The sequence below is a fragment of the Macaca thibetana genome, chromosome 8 (assembly GCF_024542745.1).
Source record: "Macaca thibetana thibetana isolate TM-01 chromosome 8, ASM2454274v1, whole genome shotgun sequence".
In the NCBI taxonomy this organism is placed as follows: Eukaryota; Metazoa; Chordata; class Mammalia; order Primates; family Cercopithecidae; genus Macaca; species Macaca thibetana.
In genome coordinates this window covers 12247391-12269927 of record NC_065585.1, presented here as the reverse complement: position 1 = coordinate 12269927, position 22537 = coordinate 12247391, and the positions used below count along the sequence as shown (strand labels likewise).

Below are 22537 nucleotides of genomic sequence, written 5' to 3'. Positions count from 1 at the left end.
GAGGGGCTCTGACCATAAAGTCGTAGGATGAAGATGGCTCAAAGACCCTGGAGGTCATGTCTGCCATGAACCAGGACGTTGAGGTGGGTCTCTGGGTTGAATTAGCTGAGCATGGAGCTAGAGTGATTTAAACTTGGGCCTCACACTGGAATGTGTTTCAGAATCCACCTCGGGCCAGCACTTGTGTCATCAACATCTATGAGATGCCAGGAAGAGCGAGGTGCTGGGCATATGGAGCAGTGTCAGACCGAGTCACATGCCTTGCAGGGTAGGGTGTAGGACAAAAGCCAGGTGCAGCCAAAAACACACTGAATAATACCACTGGCAGAGATAGGCAGCATGTAGTGGGTAAGAGCAGGATTTAAACCTCAGTTTCCACGGCTAGTTCAAGACAGTGGCCCATACACCTCATCTTCTTAATCTTTAAAAGGGGGATTAAAATGTACCACCTTCCTTTTAGGAATGTTAGGTGGATTAAATGAATCAATGTGTATTAAAACATTTTGTAGGTAGTCTTTTACAAAGTTGTGCTCAATAAATGGAAGCTGTTATTATACTGTTATTAGTACGTTTAAAATTGAATTATCCTAGGCTCTAAAGAATGAACTTTTATTATATACCCCCTACCTCCCTATCAGTGGCAACTAAGCAAAGTGAGTTTTTAATTTTTGTTATGCAACACACTTACTGTAACGTTCTGTTTAACACACATACACAGAATAATAGATTAATAGCATGGAAAAAACTCATCCATAATCCTATGGTGCATTTATAGCTTTTGTTTTGCATATCCATTTCCATTCAAATTAATTAATAGTTATTAACTTGAATGGAAATTCAAAGTCAGGCTCTGAGCAATTACTACACCATACATTGCCTTCCAATACTGGTTCAGTTGTACAGTTGTAATTGCAATACCTGTATATGGCATTTTATAATCTAACCTTTTTACATAATGTTATACACACTTCCTTTTGGCTAGAGTTTATAAGCATTGTCCTCAATCATAGCATTTTATTACATTTAGGGCATTTACTATAATTTACTTCTTAATTTTCTACTATTGGACATTAAGATTCTTTGCAATATTTTGCTAGAATAGATTGCACAGCAATTGGCCTATCAATGTACAGAGCTGCTGCTTCTGTTAACTTATTGTTGGGAGATATATTTCAGACACAGGTGGAAACACATTATGCTTGGACCGCATATATAAGTTATGTAGTTATATAGGGCCTGAAAGCAAATCTCTAAATGTTATAAAAGATGAACAGTTCCTCTTTGGTTGCTAAATCATTGCACAGGGTTAGAACTTCTCAATACGGCTTTGTATACCTTACCTTTCTATTACTTCTAAGACAGGGAATCCAGCTGATGAGCTCGTTATAACAATTGCCATTTCCTCACTTTATGGAAAGAGATGGATAGCCCTTGTTAGTGATGCTGTATTGATTTGTGCTTTTTTCAACTGTGGGACTGGATACATTTCCTTCTTAAGAATTTCCTGTGGTGGCAGCTGGCTTCTTTTCAAGCTTTTGAAAAGTTGTAAAGGGGCCTGAAGTCATTTGATCTCCCAAAATGAGATCATCTCCAATGTACCATATGTTTGTAAAGCAGACTTGGCCTTTAGTCTCGAGAGCTGTATTCCAGGAAAGGAGCCAGTTAATGCGATCTGCCTTGACTGCTTTCTGCCTGGCCCTATGAGACAAATGCATGGGCATAAATTGGTCAAATGCCATAAGCGAGGAAAATGGCTAATTAGTAGACGACAGCTATGCACAGCTTTATTTTACAAGGTCCAGCCTGGTTCCAGCCAGGTTAAACTAATTTGTAAAGGAAATGCATTTGCTGCAGGAAACATGAAGCAACTGTCATGCCGTAAGAAAGTAGACATTCCTTTTCACTAGGCATGGACTTGGCCACATTCATTTCTACAGGAAGAGATTGTGATGACTTGCCTTTATGAATGGTGACCATAAATCTCATTCTCTCCAAGGTTTCCAGATGCATTTGTGACCTTCAGTTCTTTCCAGAGGAGATTCCCTGAGGTGTCCGGGTACTGCCACTGTGCTGACAGCCAAGGGCGGGAACTGGCTGAGACAGGTGAGTGACACCCCTCAGGTGATCTGAAGGGAGGGAGTGTGATTCCTTAGGTCCGAGAGCCTGCCTAGCATTGCTTGTAAAGCACAGCTAGAGTGACTGCCTTCCCCCTGCCAGGCTGCTGTGGCATTGAGGAGGACACAACCTCAGCAAACTGTCATCTTGCAGTATGGTGAATGCAGCTGCTGCTGGCCTACATAGTGCCTTTGTGCACACTGGAAAGAAGTGCCTCGCTCTGGGCAGATGCAGCCCCAAAACTGGCGAGTGGAGCACAGGATGGATTTAATCTCTTATTCTATAAGCACTGCTCCTTTGTTCTATGAACAACTTGCACAACCATCCACAGCAGCCCTGACTTTGGAAACTGTTAAAGTGTTGTTCAGACTTATGGCCTAATGATGCTGGTGAAGGCTCTCTCTCAATATCTGTTTGCACAACAAGGTCAGGGCTTCCTTTCTGAATGAGACCATCTCTGAAAGTCTTGCTGTCTTTGCTCAGGTTTGGAGTTGTTACTGGATGAAATTTATGACACCATTTTTGCTGGTCTGGACCTTCCTTCCACCTTCACCGAAACCACCCTGTACCGGATACTGCAGAGACGGTTCCTCGCAGTTCAATCAGTCATCTCTGGCAGATTCCGATGTAAGTAATAAGCTGCCAACAGTGTGTGTGTTTCCATTAAGGGGATGCCTCTTGGGTTTCAAAGTCGCTATGGTCTGCGTGGCTGCTCCAGCAAAGTGAGGGCAGAGATGAAAAGAATCATTAAGAGTAAGCAGCAGTGCATGCTGTGAAGACACCAAGCATTGTTGACACTGTCTTCTCCTTTACTGTGTGGATTTCCTCTAGGCCCCACAAAATGTGAAGTGGAGCGGTTTACAGCAACCAGCTTTGGTCACCCCTATGTTCCAAGCTGCCGCCGAAACGGAGACTATCAGGCGGTACAGTGCCAGACGGAAGGGCCCTGCTGGTGCGTGGATGTCCAGGGGAAGGAAATCCATGGAACCCGGCAGCAAGGGGAGCCGCCATCTTGTGGTGGGTTTCCTCTGGGGGTTTCCTCTTTTGGCCTCGCGTCCTATTACTTAAGCGGTCCTCCAGACCAACTTCTCTGGAGCCCGTTAATTCAACTGCCTTCTGGTGTGCCCCACTCGCCTTTCAAGCTCAACCTGTCTGAAAACCAGTTTATCATCATTAACTTCCAACATGTTTCTCATCTTGTGTCAGACCTCGTTGCTTTTTCAGGGAGCTCAGGGAATATTAGTGGGCTCATAGGTGAAGAAAAATAAAAGAGAATTGAGTTCCCATGTGCCATGAGACAGGAGCATGCACGTAACTGAAGGAGCATGGTGAGACGGGCATTCGATCTTGCAGAAGGTATGGGAAGGAGGCATTTAGGAAAGATGCATGGAAGAGGCCACACTTGATTAGAATCTTCTAAGGAGATGTTTCTTGAAGGAGGGGAGTAAGGAAAGGTGTTCTCTATGTGGAGAGCAGGAGAAGCAAAATTAGAAGGACAGAATAATAGGCATTGATATGCTAATGATCATCTAATTTGCAAGAAGGATAGAGAAAAAAATTGCTGGAGTATGAATAGGGTGGTGCTCCAGACTCTGAAGAAAGGCAGGGGTAAGACAATGAGGTCTTTGTTATCCTAACAAAGGCCTGGGGGCTTCATCCTGGAGGTCAGGTGAAGACAGTGAAACGTTTTAAGTTGGACAGTATCATCGTGGGTTTTGCATGTAAGGCAAAGAAATTCTGGAGGAGAGACTCAAAGAAGCAGCAGTCCGGAGGCAACCAGGCCAATTAGAAGGTCATTGCCATGTTCCAGAGATGATGGGGTCTGTATTGATTTTCTAGGGCTATGGTAATAAATCACCACAAAGTGGGCATCTGAGAGCAACTGAAATGTATTGTGTCTATTCTGGAGGTTGGAAGTCCAAAATCAGGGTGTCAGCGGGGCTGTGCTCCCTCTGAAAACTCTAGGGGAGGATCCTTTCTTTCCTCTTCCTAGCTTGTAGTGGTACCAGCAATCTGTGCATTCTTTGGTTTAGGGCAGCATGACTGTAGTCTTGGCTTCCATTGCCACGTGGCTATCTTCCCTCTGTGTCTGTCTGTGAGTCTTCTCCTCTTCTTACAAGGAGACCAGTCATGTTGGGTTAAGGCTCCACCTGATCCCGTCAGGCATCATCTTAACTAATCCCATCGACAATGACCCTTCTGCCAAATAAGGTCACATTCTGTGGTTCTGGTAAGAGCATGAATTTTGAGGTACACTATTCAACCCAGTATGGAGCTATCATTAAAGCAGAAACAGTGGGAGACGGTGAGAACTCTTAGTAGGCATTCCAGGCAGACCCCATTTTCTCTTCCTGGTGAAATTTTGAAGGATGTTATGATGAGGAAGGGCAGAATCAGGAGCATTCCTAAGCTTCCAACTTGGGGAAGCTGGGTAGATTTTAAAAGATTAGGAATAGTGATACACCAATGAAGGGTTTTTTTATAGCTTCTATATATGTATATTAACATTCATTCAATAATTCCTGTTAAATCATTCCATTTGTCCAACTTAACCTTTTGAATATTCTTCATGATGTGTGGTTATATTCTATCTGCTAAATGTGAGAATGTCAAAAAAGAAAATTTGGAGACACTTTCTTGAAGGCATTTGCAATCACATTTCATTTCTACTAAAACCTAGAGAATGTTGTGCCGTCCAACTCCCAGGTGGAAATGAAGAACTATGGTTTTCTAAATTGAAGACCATAAATGGCTCTATCAAGTGCATAGATGGATCATATATTTTCACTTTTTCTCTCTGGTATATCAGGTCCTATTTCTGTGGAAACAAATGCCACATGGAAACAGTAATTGAATTTCCTTGCTTTGGTAACACTACATAACAAATGGATGGAAAGGGTAAGCTCTTAATTTGGCAGAAGACTAAGCAAAGCACTAAACTTTATTTCTGCCATACCTTCCTGTAATATCCATTAAAAGAGGACATGGCCTTGCTGAGGGATGTTACGTGCTCTGATGCTGCCAGTCTCTCCCCTCCCACCACATTTTCCAGTTCTTTCTCTGTTGCCTGGTTACAGAAGGAAATTGGCTGACTTTCGTTTTGGCTTTTGTGCGAATCAAGAGGAAAAACATATTTTAAAAGTTGAGGGCGGGGTGGTTAAAAGGTAAGAGTTATGATTTTATGGAGAAAAATGGAGCTTACTTACATCCACCTATGTAACTGAGACAGCCCCTTGGTGTTCAAATTTTACATGTTTTTTCTCTTATTGTGGCTGGAGTCAGCCTAGGATGTTCAGATAGAATGACTTGACCATGCAAAGAGTTGGCTGAGTTGATCACTGTTAAATTAATAATTTCGAGGAAAGGTCAAGAAGCCCAGAAGAATGTTCTAAGTGTGTACACTGGGTGGGCATTATTGTTTTCTATTATAGGAAGTCTTATCTTTCCTATAATATATATTACAATATAGGAAAATATTTCTTCTTATAGGAACCACTAACAGCATTTCAGATATGATTCTTGCCCTCAAGGAGACCATAGCTAGCCTAGACAAGACTACCCCCAAGGAGGAGTTAGCCACACTAAAAGCCCATAGTGAGGCATTAAAGTCCATTGAGAATTCCAACGAGAGAATGCAGGCTGGAAGACATCATTTCATTAAATACACATAGAAATGTGTTGGTGTACTAGTTTCCTAGGGCTGCCATAACAAATCACTACAAACCAGGTGGCTTAAAACAACAGAAATTTATTCCCTCCTAGTTCTGGAGGCCAGAAGTCTGAAATCAAGGTGTGGGTAGGGCCATGCTCTCCCTGAAGGTTCTATGGCAGAATTCTTCCTTGCCCCTTCCTGGTTTCTGGTGGTTGCTGGCAATCCCTGGTGTCTTTGGCTTGTGACTGCCTCCCTCCAATCTGTGCCTCTGTCTTCACACAGCTTTCTTCCCTGTGTGCATCTTTGTGTCTTCACATGACCTTCTTATAAGGACACCAGTCATTGGTTTTAGAGCCCACCCTAATCCAGTATGACATCATCTTAACTTGGTGACATCTGCAAAGACCCTATTTCTAAATCACATTCTGAGGTTCCCTGTAGACATGAACATCATGTCTGTGCAGGGAGGGGACACTATTCACCCGAGTACAGTTGGCAAGTGAGGTCAGATTTTCAGAAAGTGAGCCAGTATTTACGAGACTTGCCTTAGAAGGGATCAACCTGTAGTGAGAGCTAGGGGAGTGGTCATGCCACCTGGAATAGTCACTCCTCCAAAATGACCCCACAGAGGTAGCTCAGGGGAAAGGAAAAAATAAAATGACACAGAGAAGAAAGTGGTTTCAAACGTAGGTGTCCTTGATTGAATGTTCTGGCATCTTACCACCTGAAAGATCTGAGGAGCTGTCTCAGGATTGCTCGTGACATTAAAACCTTTTCTCCCATTTCACTTTGTCTCATGCAGCTGAAGGCAGATCTTGTGCCTCCAAAAGGCAGCAGGCCTTGTCCAGACTCTACTTTGGGACCTCAGGCTACTTCAGCCAGCACGACCTGTTCTCTTCCCCGGAGAAAAGATGGGCCTCTCCGAGAGTAGCCAGATTTGCCACATCCTGCCCACCCACAATCAAAGAGCTCTTTGTGGACTCTGGGCTCCTCCGCCCAATGGTGGAAGGACAGAGCCAACAGTTTTCTGTCTCAGAGAGTCTTCTCAAAGAAGCCATCCGAGCGATTTTTCCCTCCCGAGGGCTGGCTCGTCTTGCCCTTCAGTTTACCACCAACCCAAAGAGACTCCAGCAAAACCTTTTTGGAGGGAAATTTTTGGTGAATCTTGGCCAGTTTAACTTGTCTGGAGCCCTTGGCACAAGAGGCACATTTAACTTCAGTCAATTTTTCCAGCAACTTGGTCTTGCAAGCTTCTCGAATGGAGGGAGACTAGAAGATTTGGCCAAGCCAGTCTCGGTGGGATTAGATTCAAATTCTTCTACAGGAACCCCTGAAGCCACTAAGAAGGATGTTGCTATGAATAAGCCAATTGTGGGCAGCTTTGGCTTTGAAATTAACCTACAGGAGAACCAAAATGCCCTCAAATTCCTTGCTTCTCTCCTGGAGCTTCCAGAATTCCTTCTCTTCTTGCAACATGCTATCTCTGTGCCAGAAGATGTGGCAAGAGATTTAGGTGATGTGATGGAAACGGTGCTCAGGTCCCAGACCTGTGAGCAGACACCTGAAAGGCTGTTTGTCCCATCATGCACGACAGAAGGAAGCTATGAAGATGTCCAGTGCTTTGCCGGAGAGTGCTGGTGTGTGGATTCCTGGGGCAAAGAGCTTCCCAGCTCAAGAGTGAGAGGTGGACAGCCGAGGTGCCCCACAGACTGTGAAAAGCAAAGGGCTCGCATGCAAAGCCTCATGGGCAGCCAGCCTGCTGGCTCCAGCTTGTTTGTCCCTGCTTGTACTAGTGAGGGATATTTCCTGCCTGTCCAGTGCTTCAACTCAGAGTGTTACTGTGTTGATGCTGAGGGTCAGGCCATTCCTGGAACTCGAAGTGCAATGGGGAAGCCCAAGAAATGTAAGTCTGTGGGTATTCAATCTGCAGGTTCCCTGAGTCTCTCTTTAGGCCCTGACCTAATGCAGTACAGCAATAGAAATCCACTCCTAGCCAATGCTTACACTTCAGTTAAAGATGAAATTGACTGCTTATATTAAAAATGATCCCGGAACGCCTAGATAATATTAATCAGACCTAGGAGTAAATAAGGAGATTTCTTTGGCCTTAAAGAACTGCCACATTTCTGCAGTGCTGATCACTAACTGATTTCAATGGTGCTGATGTAGTCATGGGGCAATGCCTATCTAGCTATTACTTACAAATTTAAGCTCCATGTTATTTCTATGGCTATATGAGGTTTTAGATGGGGTTTGGACAGTTAAGTAGTTTTATCTTAGTCTTTCCAGTTTATTAAATTTCTTAAACTGAAACACCTGCTCATTGTTCCTCCTCAGGCCCCACACCCTGTCAATTACAGGCTGAGCAAGCTTTCCTCAGGACGGTGCAGGCCCTGCTCTCTAACTCCAGCATGCTACCCACCCTTTCCGACACCTACATCCCACAGTGCAGTGCCGATGGACAGTGGAGACAAGTGCAATGCGATGGGCCCCCCGAGCAGGTCTTTGAGTGGTACCAACGATGGGAGGCTCAGAACAAGGGCCAGGAGCTGATGCCTGCCGAGCTGCTAGTGAAGATCATGAGCTACAGAGAAGCAGCTTCCGGAAACTTTGGCCTCTTTATTCAGAGTCTGTATGAGGCTGGCCAGCAAGGTGTCTTCCCGGTGCTGTCCCAATACCCTTCTCTGCAAGATGTCCCACTAGCAGCACTGGAAGGGAACCGGTCCCAGTCCAGGGAGAATGTCCTCCTGGATCCCTACCTCTTCTGGCAGATCCTAAACGGCCAACTCAGCCGATACCCAGGGCCCTACTCAGACTTCAGCACTCCTTTGGCACATTTCAACCTTCGGAACTGCTGGTGTGTGGATGAGGCTGGCCAAGAGCTGGAAGGAACGCGGGCTGAGCCGAGCAAGCTCCCAACATGTGAGCTAATGCATATGAAGAGCTAAGTGTGTGTGTGTGTCTGTGTGTTTAATATATATATATATAAAGGATGTCTAGTGGGAGGGGATTGAGTGTCAAAGCTGGAATGGAGTTTAGAGATGGCTGAGAAAACCAAGGTTCACAGAGGCGAGGGGACTTCCCTGCATCGACACAGTGAGGTGTTGGCAAGATTGATACAGTATATTTTAAAGCTTTCATATAATTGATTACTTCAATCAGTGTCTTAGATTTTTACTGGATGTCTTCTGTGTGCAAAGCATCTTCATCTTAGAGCTGATGAAGGCTATAAAAGTGGAGATGACCTGGCCCTTGTCCTCCTATGGTTAATGTTTAGTAATCGCTCCTATGTTAGGTGCACCTTTTAATGGACCAATGAGTATTACAGTGAACCTGCTATTTGCACAGAATGCTGCTAGATGCGCAGACCTCAGGAGAGTGCCACCTGAAGTGGCTTTAATTGATTTGGAAGGATTTAACTAAGGAACTGATTGGAGAGCCGCTAATTGAGGTCTATACATTCAGCTTTGTGGCAGGTAGACTTATGGGAAAGTTATGACATATGAGCCATAAATAGAAGGAAGCTGACACTGAGTTTCAGTTAAAATGCCTTCTCCCCTTTAGCCATGCCAGCAGTTTGAAAGAACAACCAGATATGTTCAACACTGTTATCACCAAATCCAAATCTCTCTAACCAGCCATTGCTAATATTATAGGTGATATGACAGCTGTTCAGTGAAATCTCTCAATTAATTCTTTGCAAGTTTAACATTGTCTGGACCTTTCTGAGTAATGTTAAAATACATTAGACTATTTTGATACTGGCTAAATTTTAGGCTTTAGCAGCAACTGGTTTTTAAAACGTTGGGTGAAAGTACCATGTGATGAGAACAGTAATACTCTTGGCATTTTGAACAACCCAGAGATGACAATGCAAGGATCCTCCATTCAAATGTCAAGTTCTAGCAATAGAACCCTCAAGGTTAACACATTGATTTTGGCCTGTTAGATAAGAAGTCTTACTTATTTTTGTGTTTTTTGTGGTAGAATCATTCTCCATACCAGTGGTCAGGTCTCTTACATGGCGACATTCCTATAATTTTAAATTATCTAAGACTAAATTTGGTCCTATTTGTATGCAATTTTAGGAGCGTGAGTTGTCGATAACCAAAAGTACCTAGTAACTTTATTTTATTTTATTTTGAGACTGAGTTTCACTCTTGTTGCCCAGGCTGGAGTGCAATGGAGCGATCTCAGCTCACTGCAACCTCCGCCTCCCAGGTTCAAGCAATTCTCGTGCCTCAGATCCTAAGTAACTGGGATTACAGGTGCCTACCACCATGCCCAGCTATTTTTTTTTTTTGTATTTTTGGTAGAGATGGGGTTTCAGCATGTTGGCCTGGTTGGTCTTGAACTCCTGAGCTCAGGTGATCCACCTGCCTCAGCCTCCCAAAGTGCTGGGATTACTTTAGTGACTAGTCTTACCTTAGTCTGAATGCTGGAGAGAATGTTAGAACTACACTTAGAGTAATTGGCTTTTTTTAAATTGAGTAACAAGAGACTGGATACAAGACTATCCATTAGGGAGAAAATGTTAGAACTTCCATCTCTATTCAGTATTTTCTATCTTCCTTTCACATTTCTATTAATATTTTCGTTTTTGCTATTAAATGTTTAACAGCTGAAACAGCTAAAAATCTGCATGTAGTGTATTATTTTAGTAATTTGTGTATATGCCTTATAAAAAAAATACCCATTTTGGGGGGTGCATATTCAAACTCTTTTGTTGATAAGGGTATACAATCAAAAGCGTTTGATACTCAAAGTGTAGTCCAGTGGCATTGGCATTCACTTTGGGAACTCGTTAAAGATTCAGGATCTCAGGCCCCACCTATTGAATCAAAACTTGCATTTCTACAATATTCCCAGGGGAATTCAGTACAGCCAAAAGCTTGAGGAGGACTGGCCTGGAGGACAGAACAGTAGCTGTCTTGTACCATGGCTCTACCATCTACTGCTCTGTGACCTGAGAGAGGCTAACTCTTTTGAGTCTTGGTGTCATCTGTAAAATCTGAGTTACAACACGTAACTGCCTCAAAGGCTTGTTGGAAGAATTACAAAAAGTAATAGATATAAAGTGCTGGACTTGGCACATAGGAAGTACTTAATAAGTGATGGCTGGATTAATACAATTGACAGTGAGTAATGAAGGGACCAATAACTTCCTACATGCATGTGTGGGTAATGGCTCAGGCCTCTAGGAATATGAGTCTGCATTGCTATCTCTGGTCTGGTTGAAATTTTGCTGTCTTCATTTAATATGCGTTTATGAACTGCCTACTGTGTGCACTGTACTGTACGATGGGGAGACAGTCGTGTAAAGGATGGTGTCTGCCCTGAGACGCTCAGAGACCAGTGGGGGAAACCAAGGATGTTATCAGGAAAGTAATCAATGGCAATGGTGGAGCAGAGGTATGTACATGGAAAATGCAGTGGAGGGTGCTCGGAGAAAGGGGCTACTAACTCTTTGAAGATTGGGGTAAAGATTAGCTTGACCCCAACTACTGGGATGAATCTTAAGAGGGGTTTGTCCAGTCACAGATGTGGCAGGCCCTTTGCGACAGAGGAAATAGGATGCACTGAGTCAATGAAGCTGTGAGTGAGGTGGAGAAAAGGTTATAGATGTAGGAGGGGAGGGGATGCAGGAGGGAGTGAAAGAAGAGGCGGATAGTAAATCGGGAACAGATTATAATTTTTTTGAGACAGAGTCTTGCTCTGTTGCCTATGTTGGATTGCAGTGGCATGATCTCAGTTCACTGCAGCAGGCTCAAGCGATCCTGCCACCTCAGCCTCTCAAGTAGCTGGGACTACAAGCATGTGCCATCACGCCCAGCTAATTTTTGCATTTCTTGTAGAGACGGGGTTTTACCATGTTGCCCAGGCTGGTCTTGAACTCCTGGGCTCAAGTGATCTGTCTGCCTCGGCCTCCCAAAGTGCTAGGATGACAGGAGTGAACCACTGCATACAGCTGGGGACAGATTTGAAAAGATCTAATGTGCCCAGTTGTAGATTTTCACTTTATCCTGGAAGAAATGGAGAGCAAGCCGAGGTTTTTAAGTGTGAGTTTTTGCTTCAGAGATTCAAAATCCCTGGGATTAATAGAATAAATTATTTGATAATATCCTTTTGAACAAGAAAACAATAACTTCACATTCTGGAAGTCAAAGTCTTTTGTTTTCTGTTGATCCCATGCTATCAAAAGAATCTGGTGACACCCCCACTGTTGAATTCACAATGTGATGTTTTAAGTAAATATGGCGAGGGTGGATTTTGCTAAGTGACAATGCCAAGGACAGCATGTGCCGGATGCTGTGCCAAGCACTTCAACTGCAACACTTCAAAGGCTCATTACAAAACCCCATGGACTAGAGGCCCCAATATTTCCCATTGCACAGATCAGGAGGCTGAAACTCAGAGAAGTTAAGTGCATTATCCATGGTTGCACAACTAATAAATGACCCAAAAATTGAACCCAAAGGTATGTGAGTGCCACGCTCTTTCCGCTTCACAGGAATAACTCTCTACTAACCTACAGTGCCTCCCTTCAACTTTTGATATCCATCCATCCATCCATCCATCCATCCATCCATCCATCTGTCCATGCATCCATCCATCCATCATCTGTCTATCCTTCATTAGAGAGAGCTAGTCAAGATCACTATTCCCAGAGTGAGACTGTCTAGATTGAAATTCTGAATCAGCTACTTGCTAGCTGGGAACTTGTTTACATTATGTGACTTCTCCATGCCTCAGTTTCTCATCCGTAGCATGAGAATAAGAATATTTTATTGGGCTGTTGCATCGATTAGATTGTGTAGATGTGCTCAGAATGATGCACAGCATGGAGCAAATATGAGCTATTACTCATCTTACGCAGTGGGCCCTCCACAAATGGTGACTGAATGAGTGTGTGGAGGCAAAATAAGGAATATTCCAGGTCGTGGAAAGAGCTGCTGAGAAGGAAATAGCTGAGGCAAAAATGCACGCATGTGTGGGTGTGTATTGTGTAGTGTGTGTATGTGTGTGGTGTGGTGGGTGTATGTTTATGTATGTGTGTGTGGTGTTTATGAGGTGTGTGTGTTTCTATATGGGTTATGGTGTGTGAGTTTTTGTGTGTGTGGTATGTGCATGTGTGGTGTTTGTGGTGTGTAGGTATGTGTGGTGTGTGTATGTGTGTATATGAGGGTGGTGTGTGTGTATATGTATGTGTGTTGTGTGTGTCTGTGTGGTGTGTGTGTGTAGTGTGCATGTGTGTGTATGGTGTGTGTGTGTACAGTGTGTGGTGTGTATGTGTGTGGTTGTGTGTGTATGGTGCATATGTGGGTGGTGTGTGTGGTGTGTATGTGTGTGGTATATGTGTATGGTGTGTGTGATGTGTCTGTGTGTGTCGTGTGTGTATGTGTGTGTGGGTGGTGTGTGTTTGGGGGTGGTGTGTATGTGGTGTTCATGTGTGTGTGTGGTGTGTATTTGTGTGTGTATGTGTGGTGTGGGGGGTGTGTATGTGTGTGTATGTGTGTGGTGTGTGTGGTGTGTGTGTTAGTGTGTGGTGGGTATGGGTGTGGTGTGTGTAGTGTGTGTGTATGTGTGTGTGGTGTTTGTGTGTTGTGTGCGGGAGTGGTGGGTATGTGATCTCTATGTGTGTAGTGTGTGTGGTGTGTGTGGGGTATGTAAGTGTGTGGTATTTGTGTGTGTGGTGTGTATGTTTGTGGTGTGTGTGTGTACATGTATATGTGTGGTGTGTTTGGGGTGGTGTGTGTGTACGTGTATGTGTGGTGTACGTGATCTGTATGTGCATACTGTGTGTGTGATGTGTGTGTGTGTGTGGTGTGTTTGTGCTGTGTATGTGTGTAGTGTGTGGGGGTTGGTGTGTATGTGTGTGGTATGTGGTGTGTATGTGTGTAGTGTGGGGGAGTGGTGTGTGTTGTGTGGTGTGTGTGTGGTGTGCGTGTGGTGTGTATGTGTGTGTGGGGTGTGTTTTGGTGTGTGTGTAGTGTGAGGGGGTGGTGTGTATGTGTATGTTGTGTGTGTGTGGTGTGTGTTGTGTGTGTTGTGTGTGTGGTGTGTGTGTGGCGTGTATGTGTGTGGCATGTGGTGTGTGGTGTGTGTGTGGTATGTGTGTAGTGTGTGTGTGGCATGTGGTGTGTGGTGTGTGTGTGGTATGTGTGTAGTGTGTGGGGGGTGTGTATGTGTGTGTGTGGTGTGTGTTGTGTGTGTGGTGTGTGTGTGTGGTGTGTATGTGTGTGGCATGTGGTGTGTGGTGTGTGTGTGGTATGTGTGTAGTGTGTGTGTGTGTGGTGTGTGTTGTGTGTGTTGTGTGTGGTGTGTGTGGTGTGTGTGTGTGGCGTGTATGTGTGTGGCATGTGGTGTGTGGTGTGTGTGGTATGTGTGTAGTGTGTGGGGTATGTGTGGTGTGTGTGTGTGTGTCTGTGTGTGTGGCATGTGGTGTGTGTGTGTGGCGTGTATGTGTGTGGCATGTGGTGTGTGTGTGGTGTGTGTGGTATGTGTGTAGTGTGTGCAGTGTGTATGTGTGGTGTGTGTGTGTGTGTGTGTGTATGTGTGTGCCATGTGGTGTGTGGTGTGTGTGTGGTATGTGTGTAGTGTGTGGGGGTGCGTGTGTGTGTGTGTGTGTGTGTGTGTATGTGGGTACACATGCTTCATGGGAGTCAGAGGGAGGTCCACGTGGTGAGTGAGTCCATCTGGGATATTTTTATCCGCCTAGGTCCTGGCTCCTGTGAGGAAGCGAAGCTCCTTGTACTGCAGTTCATTAGGGAAACGGAAGAGATTGTCTCAGCTTCCAACAGTTCTCGGTTCCCTCTGGGGGAGAGTTTCCTGGTGGCCAAGGGAATCCGGCTGAGGAATGAGGACCTCGGCCTTCCTCCACTCTTGCCGCCCCGGGAGGCTCTGGCGGAGCAGTTTCTGCACGGGAGTGATTACGCCATTCGCCTGGCGGCTCAGTCTAGTAAGTGCGGTGCCGTTCCGCTTTCTTACTGCATCCCTTTGGAAAAACAGGAGCTTAAATTAGTCTCTCCTCAGTCATGCTTAGGACTTTGTGGTTTGGCTTCCCCAGGCTGGTGGGTTTACGGGAAGAAAAGGCAAAGTGGTTTGGGGGCGCCAGTCAACGCTGGAATGCTGCACCCGTCTCTAAAATGCTCCCTCATTCTCCAGCGAATCTACCCTGGGGCAGGTTTCAGATGGCACCTGCCGCTCCCACAAAGCCCAAATATTCTCGTTAAAATGTGAGGGACCCAAGCCCCTGAATGCTCATACAATCCCCATGGCCTGCACCAAAGCTTCCCTCCATTTCCAGGGATTCACGAACACCACACAGGGGGAGGGGAGAGGAAGCCTCGATATTGAAGAACTATGACTCGTTGATCTCATCTGATCCTGAGAGTAACTCCAAAAAGCAGGAATTACTACCCGCAAGCGACAGAGGCGTAAGCTCAGGGAGCCTGCAGTCCTCTGGTCTATAATAACAGCTGAACAATATTCTATTTTTTTTTTTTGAGATGGAGTCTTGCTCTGTCGCCCAGGCTGGGGCACAGTGGTACAATCATAGCTCACCACAGCCTCGAACTCCTGGGCTCAAGCGATCCTCCCACCTCATCCACCCGAGTAACTGGGACTACAGGTGTGCGCCACCATGCCCAGCTAATATTTGCACGTTTTTAGTAGAGACAGGATTTCACCATGTTGGCCAGGCTGGTCTCGAACTCCTGACTTCAATTGATCCGTCTGCCTTGGCCTCCCAAAGTGCCGGGATTACAGGCATGAGTCACAGCCCTCGACCAGCTAAACAATATTCTAACCTCACCTTTGAGCAGGCACTTACTGTGCTAAGTAGATTATCAGATCTTCAAATTTAATCCTGTAACAGCTCCAGGAGAATGATGGTATAATCACCATCCACAATTCTTTGCAAATGGGGAAACGGAGTTTGAGGTTAAGTCACTTTCCCGAATTCACACAACTGATAACCAGTGGGCCTGGATGGGAAGCCCAGAGACCTGGTCCTCCAGCTCATCCTCTCAGCTCTCCTGTACCCTGCTGGGCAAATTCCAGGTATTGCTGAGGTCGGTGCCTAGCTCTGCCTCATCCTAGAGCCCTTGTTCTTCATCCATGACCTCACAGCTGCTCTAGCAGGAGAGCAGGTCCCTTCCAAGTTTTCTCGCTGACCCCACATCAACTTGACAAGGACAAATGATTCATCTGTCTTTGAATCTTACTCAGGATCCACATCCCTGTCAAATGGTCTCAGCTGATTCCCTGTCTAGCTTTCCAGACTTGAGTCACCAAACAGCAAAGCAGTCCTCCCATGACAACATCTTCTCCAAGTCAAAGAGAATCCCTCCAGCAGGAGGGCAGCTCCCTGCCTTCCCATCCCCTCCAGCAGGCACTCCAGGGTGTCTACTGCCAGCATGGGATTGGGTCTCAGTGATCTTTGTTCTCCTAATACCACGTGACAATCTCACGCATGCCATCTTGGTTTCCTGCTTCTCTCTCTCACTAGACATCTCTTCTGGAGGACAAGGCACTGTGTCTTATTCTTTCCATATCCCTGGTGCGTGGCACAGTGCCTGACACCTACCAGGAGCTCAGTAGATGGTGGTTAACCATCCTTGTTGCTTCCTTCCTCCCTTCTTTCTCTCTCTTCCGTCCACTACCCTCACCCTATGCCTAGACACTGCTTTTCTCTGTTCCTCAGAGACTCGGAGACTTCTGCTTTTGGGAAGAACCCTGTTGTTTTACATTTTTGTACAAAGACAGGATTTGAGGTAATCAAAGAGAGAACTGGGATTGATGCCCCTTCAGTTGTGACTGCTTTGGTCAAGGAAGGAAATGTCGAGAAAGGGGAGGCAACATCGCTGGTGCTGTTGATATTAGTCATTGAATGGCACGACGGCATTTTCTTTAGAAGTCGAGCTTAGAAGTTCCTCTCCAAGTAGCCACATGCTCAGCTTTGCATGTCTGAGCTTGTAGAGAAAAGAGGAAGGGAGCATAGAGGACCAGGCCAGGTCTTTTCCCTGAGAGTCTGGGGATTGAGGGCCCAGAGCAAAGTACCTTTGACCACTAGAACATGGTAGCCATGTCTGAAGGCCTAATGAGGGTGGCGAAGGCCACGGGAGTACATGCACACAGCTGGGTCTGGCAAGCACTTGGTGCTTAATGCCTGTCAGCTCCTTTGATGTAAATATCACAGTTGCCCTGTTAGGTGAGTGTTAGACCCAGTCCACAGATGAGGAAACTGAGGCTTAGAGAGGTTGGGCAACTTGTTCGTGATCACAGTTAGGAGGCGCAGTGCCGGGATTCAGAAGGAGGCCTGGCAGACTCCAGAACACAGTCTATTCTACCGGGCTGCTTCAGAGGTGGGTCCTGGTGTCTCCAGATGGGCTCTGAGACTGTGAGTTGGTGGCATCCTTGGATCTGCAGGCTCTCCTGTCTGGAGCCATGAAGCCTGTTTCTGAAAGGTGGGGAGTGGGGAGAACTGTCCCAATGGGCTGCAGGTGACTGCCAACAGTGCTGCCGCAGACGTACCCATTCTCCCTCCAGGATCCTGGTGAGGAACCCCAACCTGCCCCAAGTGCCAGCAGGAGTGGAGAAAGGGCTCAGGTGACAGTTCATGGCCACCTAGGAGGAGGGTGGTGGTCGGGGCAAATCAGACTGAGCCTGGTAAGACCCAGACCAAGCTGATGTGTGTCCCACCAGCTGCCCATCCTTTCTTCTTCCTCTCTCCCTCATACATTCATTCATTCACTCATTTTTCCCAATCAGTGATTTCTTGAGTGCCTAATATGAGCCAGACACCCCTCTGTTTGCAAAATAAACACAAATCTCTGCACCAAAGAGCTTAAATGCTAGTGCAGAGGAGACAAATCTAACACAATAAATGAGTATACTATGTACTACGTTGGTGGTGGGAAAAGCCATGTTCAAAGCTGAGGGTGGGTGCAGGTGCAGTTTCATTAGTAGGGTGGCCGGTGGTTCAACATATAAGCTCCCTCATTGAGCCTCTGTTTCCTCACCTGGGGTAAAAGTTCTGGCTTCATGGAGCCGCTGTGAAGATCTGATACTATTTTTATGGATATCAAAGATTCAAAGGGGGTTAAAAACTAAACTGTAGGAGTTTGGTAGGGAAACCTATGAGGGTAGCTGACATTGATTGCCCTCTTGTGTTCCAAGGCCAACCCCTCCCCTTTCTGGCTATGAACCCTTGGTTAAGTTGCTTAATCCATCTGTGTCTCAGTTTTCTCACTTGTTAAATAGGATAATATGACATTTCTTCTAGATTGCTATGAGGATTAAATTAACTAAGGTATGTATTTAGCTAGCGCCTCACACTTAACATATGAGTATAGAGCCTATCTATTATTACTATTATCTCATGTGCCCGAAGACACTTCACTGACCTAATTATTTCTGTATGGAAGTTATTGTACAGGTCTACTATAATATTCTTTCAAGCTGCAGCCTAAGTGTTATTCTTAAAGGACAATCTGTTGAGTGTCTGCTTACTGTGCAAGGAGCCTCTGTAATACTGTGGGTTGAAATGTTTGTCAAATAAATAAATAAATAAGAAGGCCTCCTTACGTTGGAACCAGGACATATGTGGTTGTTCTCAGCAACAGAGCCCACACAGAGCAGGTGGTCATATTCTGCTTTTCTCCTTCCCTGACTCCAGCCTTAAGCTTCTATCAGAGACGCCGCCTTTCCCTGGACGACTCGGCTGGAGCATCCGCCCTTCTGCAGTTGGGCCCCTACGTGCCACAATGTGATGCGTTCGGAAGTTGGGAGCCTGTGCAGTGCCACACCGGGACTGGTAAGGAGGGATAGGCACCTTCAGGTGGCCAAGTGACACCCCTTTTTTTTATTTTAGAGGACAGAGCCCCACACCGGGAGGCAAATGAACTGGACTCTTGGGCTCCTCTTTAGCAGCTGGTGACAAATTCCTTAGCTTCTCTGGCCTCCAGTTATCTCACCTGTGTAACAGGAGCAGTGACCTTCTATCGGCCTGAAAGACAAGTGGGTGGTTGCTGGGGCATCAGAGTGATTGTGGACAATGTCCAACTGGGGGTCTAGACTGGGGACAGAAGGCGACCAGGCTTGCACTGCTGTGAGTGAAGAAGGAAAGTTGTTTATGGGACCCTCTGGGGTAAGTCCCTAGTGCAATTCCTGAATGTCCTCCCCTTGGCTCTTTTCCAGGGCACTGCTGGTGTGTAGATGAGAAAGGAGGATTCATCCCTGCCTCACTGACTGCCCGCTCTCTGCAGATTCCACAGTGTAAGTAAAGCCAGCAGAGCTCTCCTCTCAACCCCCATTGGTGGGCATCACTGGCCTTGTCAGCTGTGGTTGCCCAACCGCTGGAGACTCCATGGCTCAGCCCTTCAGCTAGGCCCTGGGCGCAGCCAGATGCATTTCCCAAGTCTCCAGGCCTGCAAGCTTGCACTGACCTTGGCCCTTCCTAGTTGGAAGGCTCACAGCTTTGCAAGTGGAAAGAAACAGCTGAGACTTTTGAAGGAACCCTGGTTCTCCCACTCTGTACACCTGCTGGGCAGTTTCAGCCACTCCTGTAGTTTCAGCAACCGCCTCACATCTGAACCTGCAGCCCCAACCCCTCTCCTGAGGCTCAACAGTGTGTAATCCGCAGTCCACTTGACATCTCAAAGCTGGCATGTCCCATATGAGTCTTTGTCCTCTGAGGTTCTACCTCTCTGTGAAGAGCACCTGCATTCACCCAGGCCCATGACCCTGAAACCTGGGGTCAACCTGGGATCCCCTCTTTCCCTTGGCTCCCACGACCAGTCCTTTATGAACACCTCTGTCTCCCACAGGCCCGACAACCTGCGAGAAATCTCGAACCAGTGGGTTGCTTTCCAGCTGGAAACAGGCTAGATCCCAAGGAAACCCATCTCCAAAAGACCTGTTCATCCCAGCCTGCCTAGAGGTAAGGGTCTGGAAGCACAGGATTGGAGCCGGGACTTGTCCCCGCTGGTCGAAGATGATTTTTCTTTTTGTTCAATACATTCAGCTTAGTTAAGCGTTCTCAGCCTGGGTGTTTGTCTGGGCCTGCTAGAACCTGGTTCTGTGACCTTGGGCCATTTACTTACCTTTTCTGTGTCCCAGTTTGTTTTGTTTAATCATAAGATCAGGCCACATTTTGTCCTAGCTAATGCTAGGATTGTTTTGAGATTCCAAGGAAATATCTTTCATAAGAACTCTTTGAAAAATAAACAAAACATGCTATCATATTTCTCCTAAAGGCATCTTGGCTAAGGCCCTATGCTCACTGCATCCCAGGTTCTCAACACACGGAGGACACCAGGCTGTTTCCCTCCCCAAGCTCCCGGGGTGATTGTAACAACTCATAATTCAGCGAAGTACTGATGTAGAGCTCCTAGAGAAAGAATTTATGCCCAGAACTTAACCACTTTCTTGCCAAGTGAGGGAAGTCTCTGGGCCTCAGTGTCCTTTTTCTAAAATAAGATGGTGGGAACACCACCACCCACTCTGCTCAGCTTCCAAGGACTTGATGAGAAGCAGATGAAACAGCAGTTGAAACTCATGAAACTGTACGGTGCTAAGTAAAAGTTTCCTTATTATTGTTTGGTACTGTAAACATGGACCCACTTAAGAATCGTTTCATAGAGAAATTGTCAATATCATTTAGTTTTTTTTTTAATCTTGGCTAGAAAGCACCTACTGTTGGAATACAATTCTGCTTCTTCCTGGGCACTGATGCTTACACAGAGAGAAGGAGAGGTAGAAGCCACAGTGTCCAATGGTGGGAAAAGTGATTCCAGAGCAGAGCTTAGAGGCACTCTGAGGTGTGATTTGCAAGGCCAGTTCCTGTGGAGATTCTAGTGCTTGTCAAAATCATTTCTGGAATTAGTGAGGCTGGTCCAGGAGCATGGCTAGGCTTTGGGTCTAGATGGGTTTGGGCCTGGACCTGACCTGCCTCTCACTCACCAGCTGTGAGGCGATGCCCCACTTTCCCTCTCTGAGAGAGCTTCAGTTTCCCCCACCCAAAAGTGGGAGAACCATTGTCTATGCCTCACTAGGCTGTTGTAGCCGTCAATCAAATGATGCACGTAAAGGACTGGGAACAGGAGAGCACCTCTCCCCACCTCCACCTCTCTCCATGTGGAAAAGCCATCACCTGTTGTTTTGGAAGGGACACTTTTGACATCTGCCAGCAGCAGGTTTGCCACTAGAGCGTCTTGCCCACAGTGACTGACATGACCTTGGCTTTGTCTCAGACAGGAGAGTATGCCAGGCTGCAGGCATCAGAGGCTGGCACCTGGTGCGTAGACCCTGCATCAGGAGAAGAGTTGCTGCCTGGCTCGAACAGCAGTGCCCAGTGTGAGTGGCAGCCCCTCCCAGCATGGCTTCTCACCTCTTCTGTGGGGCACTGAGCGTGGAGTCCAAAGAGCTGGCTTCATGTCCTAGCTCTGCCTCTTGCATAGCAGTGGGGGCGCAGCTGCTGGCCTCACCATGCCTCAGTTTTCTCATCTATGAAATAGGGGCAATGCTCCCCCACTTCTGCCGGTTCTTGGGAGAAGCAAACGTGGCAGGGAGCAGGCTGTGCTTTGTGTCTGAGAAGTGCAAACTAACATTGGTTCCCATCAAAGGGGGTCCTAGGGCTTTGGAGGGCTGGGCGGATGTGTGGCCCTACAATCCAGTTTCCACGGTGAAACCCAGGTGATGTCCCCAAAGGATGATATGCAGATGTCCCTCTTCTGCCGAAACACCACAAATGCTCCCATTCTCCTCGGGGCCATGCTCGAGCTCCCTGGCATGACTCGAGGGCCCTACACGTCTTGCTCTGGTGTGTCTTTTTCGGCTTCTCGTTCTTCTCCATCAGTTGTGCTTCAGGGTGCAGGTGTGATAAATTCTGGTCAGACTTTTGAGAAATGAAGAGACTTTCTTCCACCCGGGCCTTCAGGCGTTCTGGCTGTGCCGCCTGCAATATGTCCGTCTCTCCCCTCCCCACCCCTTACTTGACAAATTTTTGCTCAGACCACACATCTGTCCCTCCAGGAAGCCTCTGCTGGCGTCTGTCTTCCTCCATAGGCTCCTACACTGCACTATTGTTGCCTTTATTTCACAGAACTGTACCTGCTCACGTACTTGTTAACTCTCCTTTAAGACTCTAAGCTACTTGAGGGCAGGAAATGGAGGGGAGACAGTACAGAGCTGAGCCAGGCCTAGTCTTTGCCTTGTTGTCATTCAACCTCCTGGTGGGGAGGCAGCCCCAGACCCCTGGAACACCCTGCAGGCAGGTGGGCTGAGGGTGGCCGTGGGTGGTGGGGAGGGTGATTGGGCATCTGAGCAGGGAGTGGTCACCGGGTCCCCAGCTCATCTGGCTTGTCTCTGTGTCAGGCCCAAGCCTCTGCAATGTGCTCAAGAGTGGAGTCCTCTCCAGGAGAGTTAGCTCAGGCTATGTCCCAGCCTGCAGGGAAGAGGATGGGGGCTTTTCCCCAGTGCAATGCGACCAGGCCCAGGGCAGCTGCTGGTGTGTCACGGACAGTGGAGAAGAGGTGCCTGAGACGCGCGTGGCCGGGAGCCAGCCCGCCTGTGAGAGTAAGTCATGACCCCCTGGGGGAAAGACAAGGCCTGCGTATCTGTTCTTTGATCCAGACTGAGTGAAGTTCTAGAGAAGCTGGGAAGGCGGGGGTGGGAGGGGAGACAGGAAGTGCAGGAGGGATGGAGTTGTGGTTGAGTCCCTTCGTGTGAAAACCTACATCTACTTCCTGAAGACGCTCCTTCTGGGAA

At 46.7% G+C, this 22537-nt stretch overlaps 1 protein-coding gene across 1 annotated transcript in view; it reads left to right on the top strand.

The window, feature by feature from the left end:
- Nucleotides 1-22537, top strand: part of TG (thyroglobulin) — a 273073-nt gene that overhangs the window by 12392 nt on the left and 238144 nt on the right. The window contains exons 6-16 of the mRNA XM_050800313.1: nucleotides 1997-2103; nucleotides 2599-2742; nucleotides 2947-3132; nucleotides 6570-7670; nucleotides 8105-8689; nucleotides 14487-14726; nucleotides 18447-18584; nucleotides 18968-19045; nucleotides 19597-19709; nucleotides 21022-21124; nucleotides 22145-22345. Coding sequence (XP_050656270.1) covers nucleotides 1997-2103; nucleotides 2599-2742; nucleotides 2947-3132; nucleotides 6570-7670; nucleotides 8105-8689; nucleotides 14487-14726; nucleotides 18447-18584; nucleotides 18968-19045; nucleotides 19597-19709; nucleotides 21022-21124; nucleotides 22145-22345 — 2996 coding nt within the window. The remainder of the gene's footprint in view (nucleotides 1-1996; nucleotides 2104-2598; nucleotides 2743-2946; nucleotides 3133-6569; nucleotides 7671-8104; nucleotides 8690-14486; nucleotides 14727-18446; nucleotides 18585-18967; nucleotides 19046-19596; nucleotides 19710-21021; nucleotides 21125-22144; nucleotides 22346-22537) is intronic.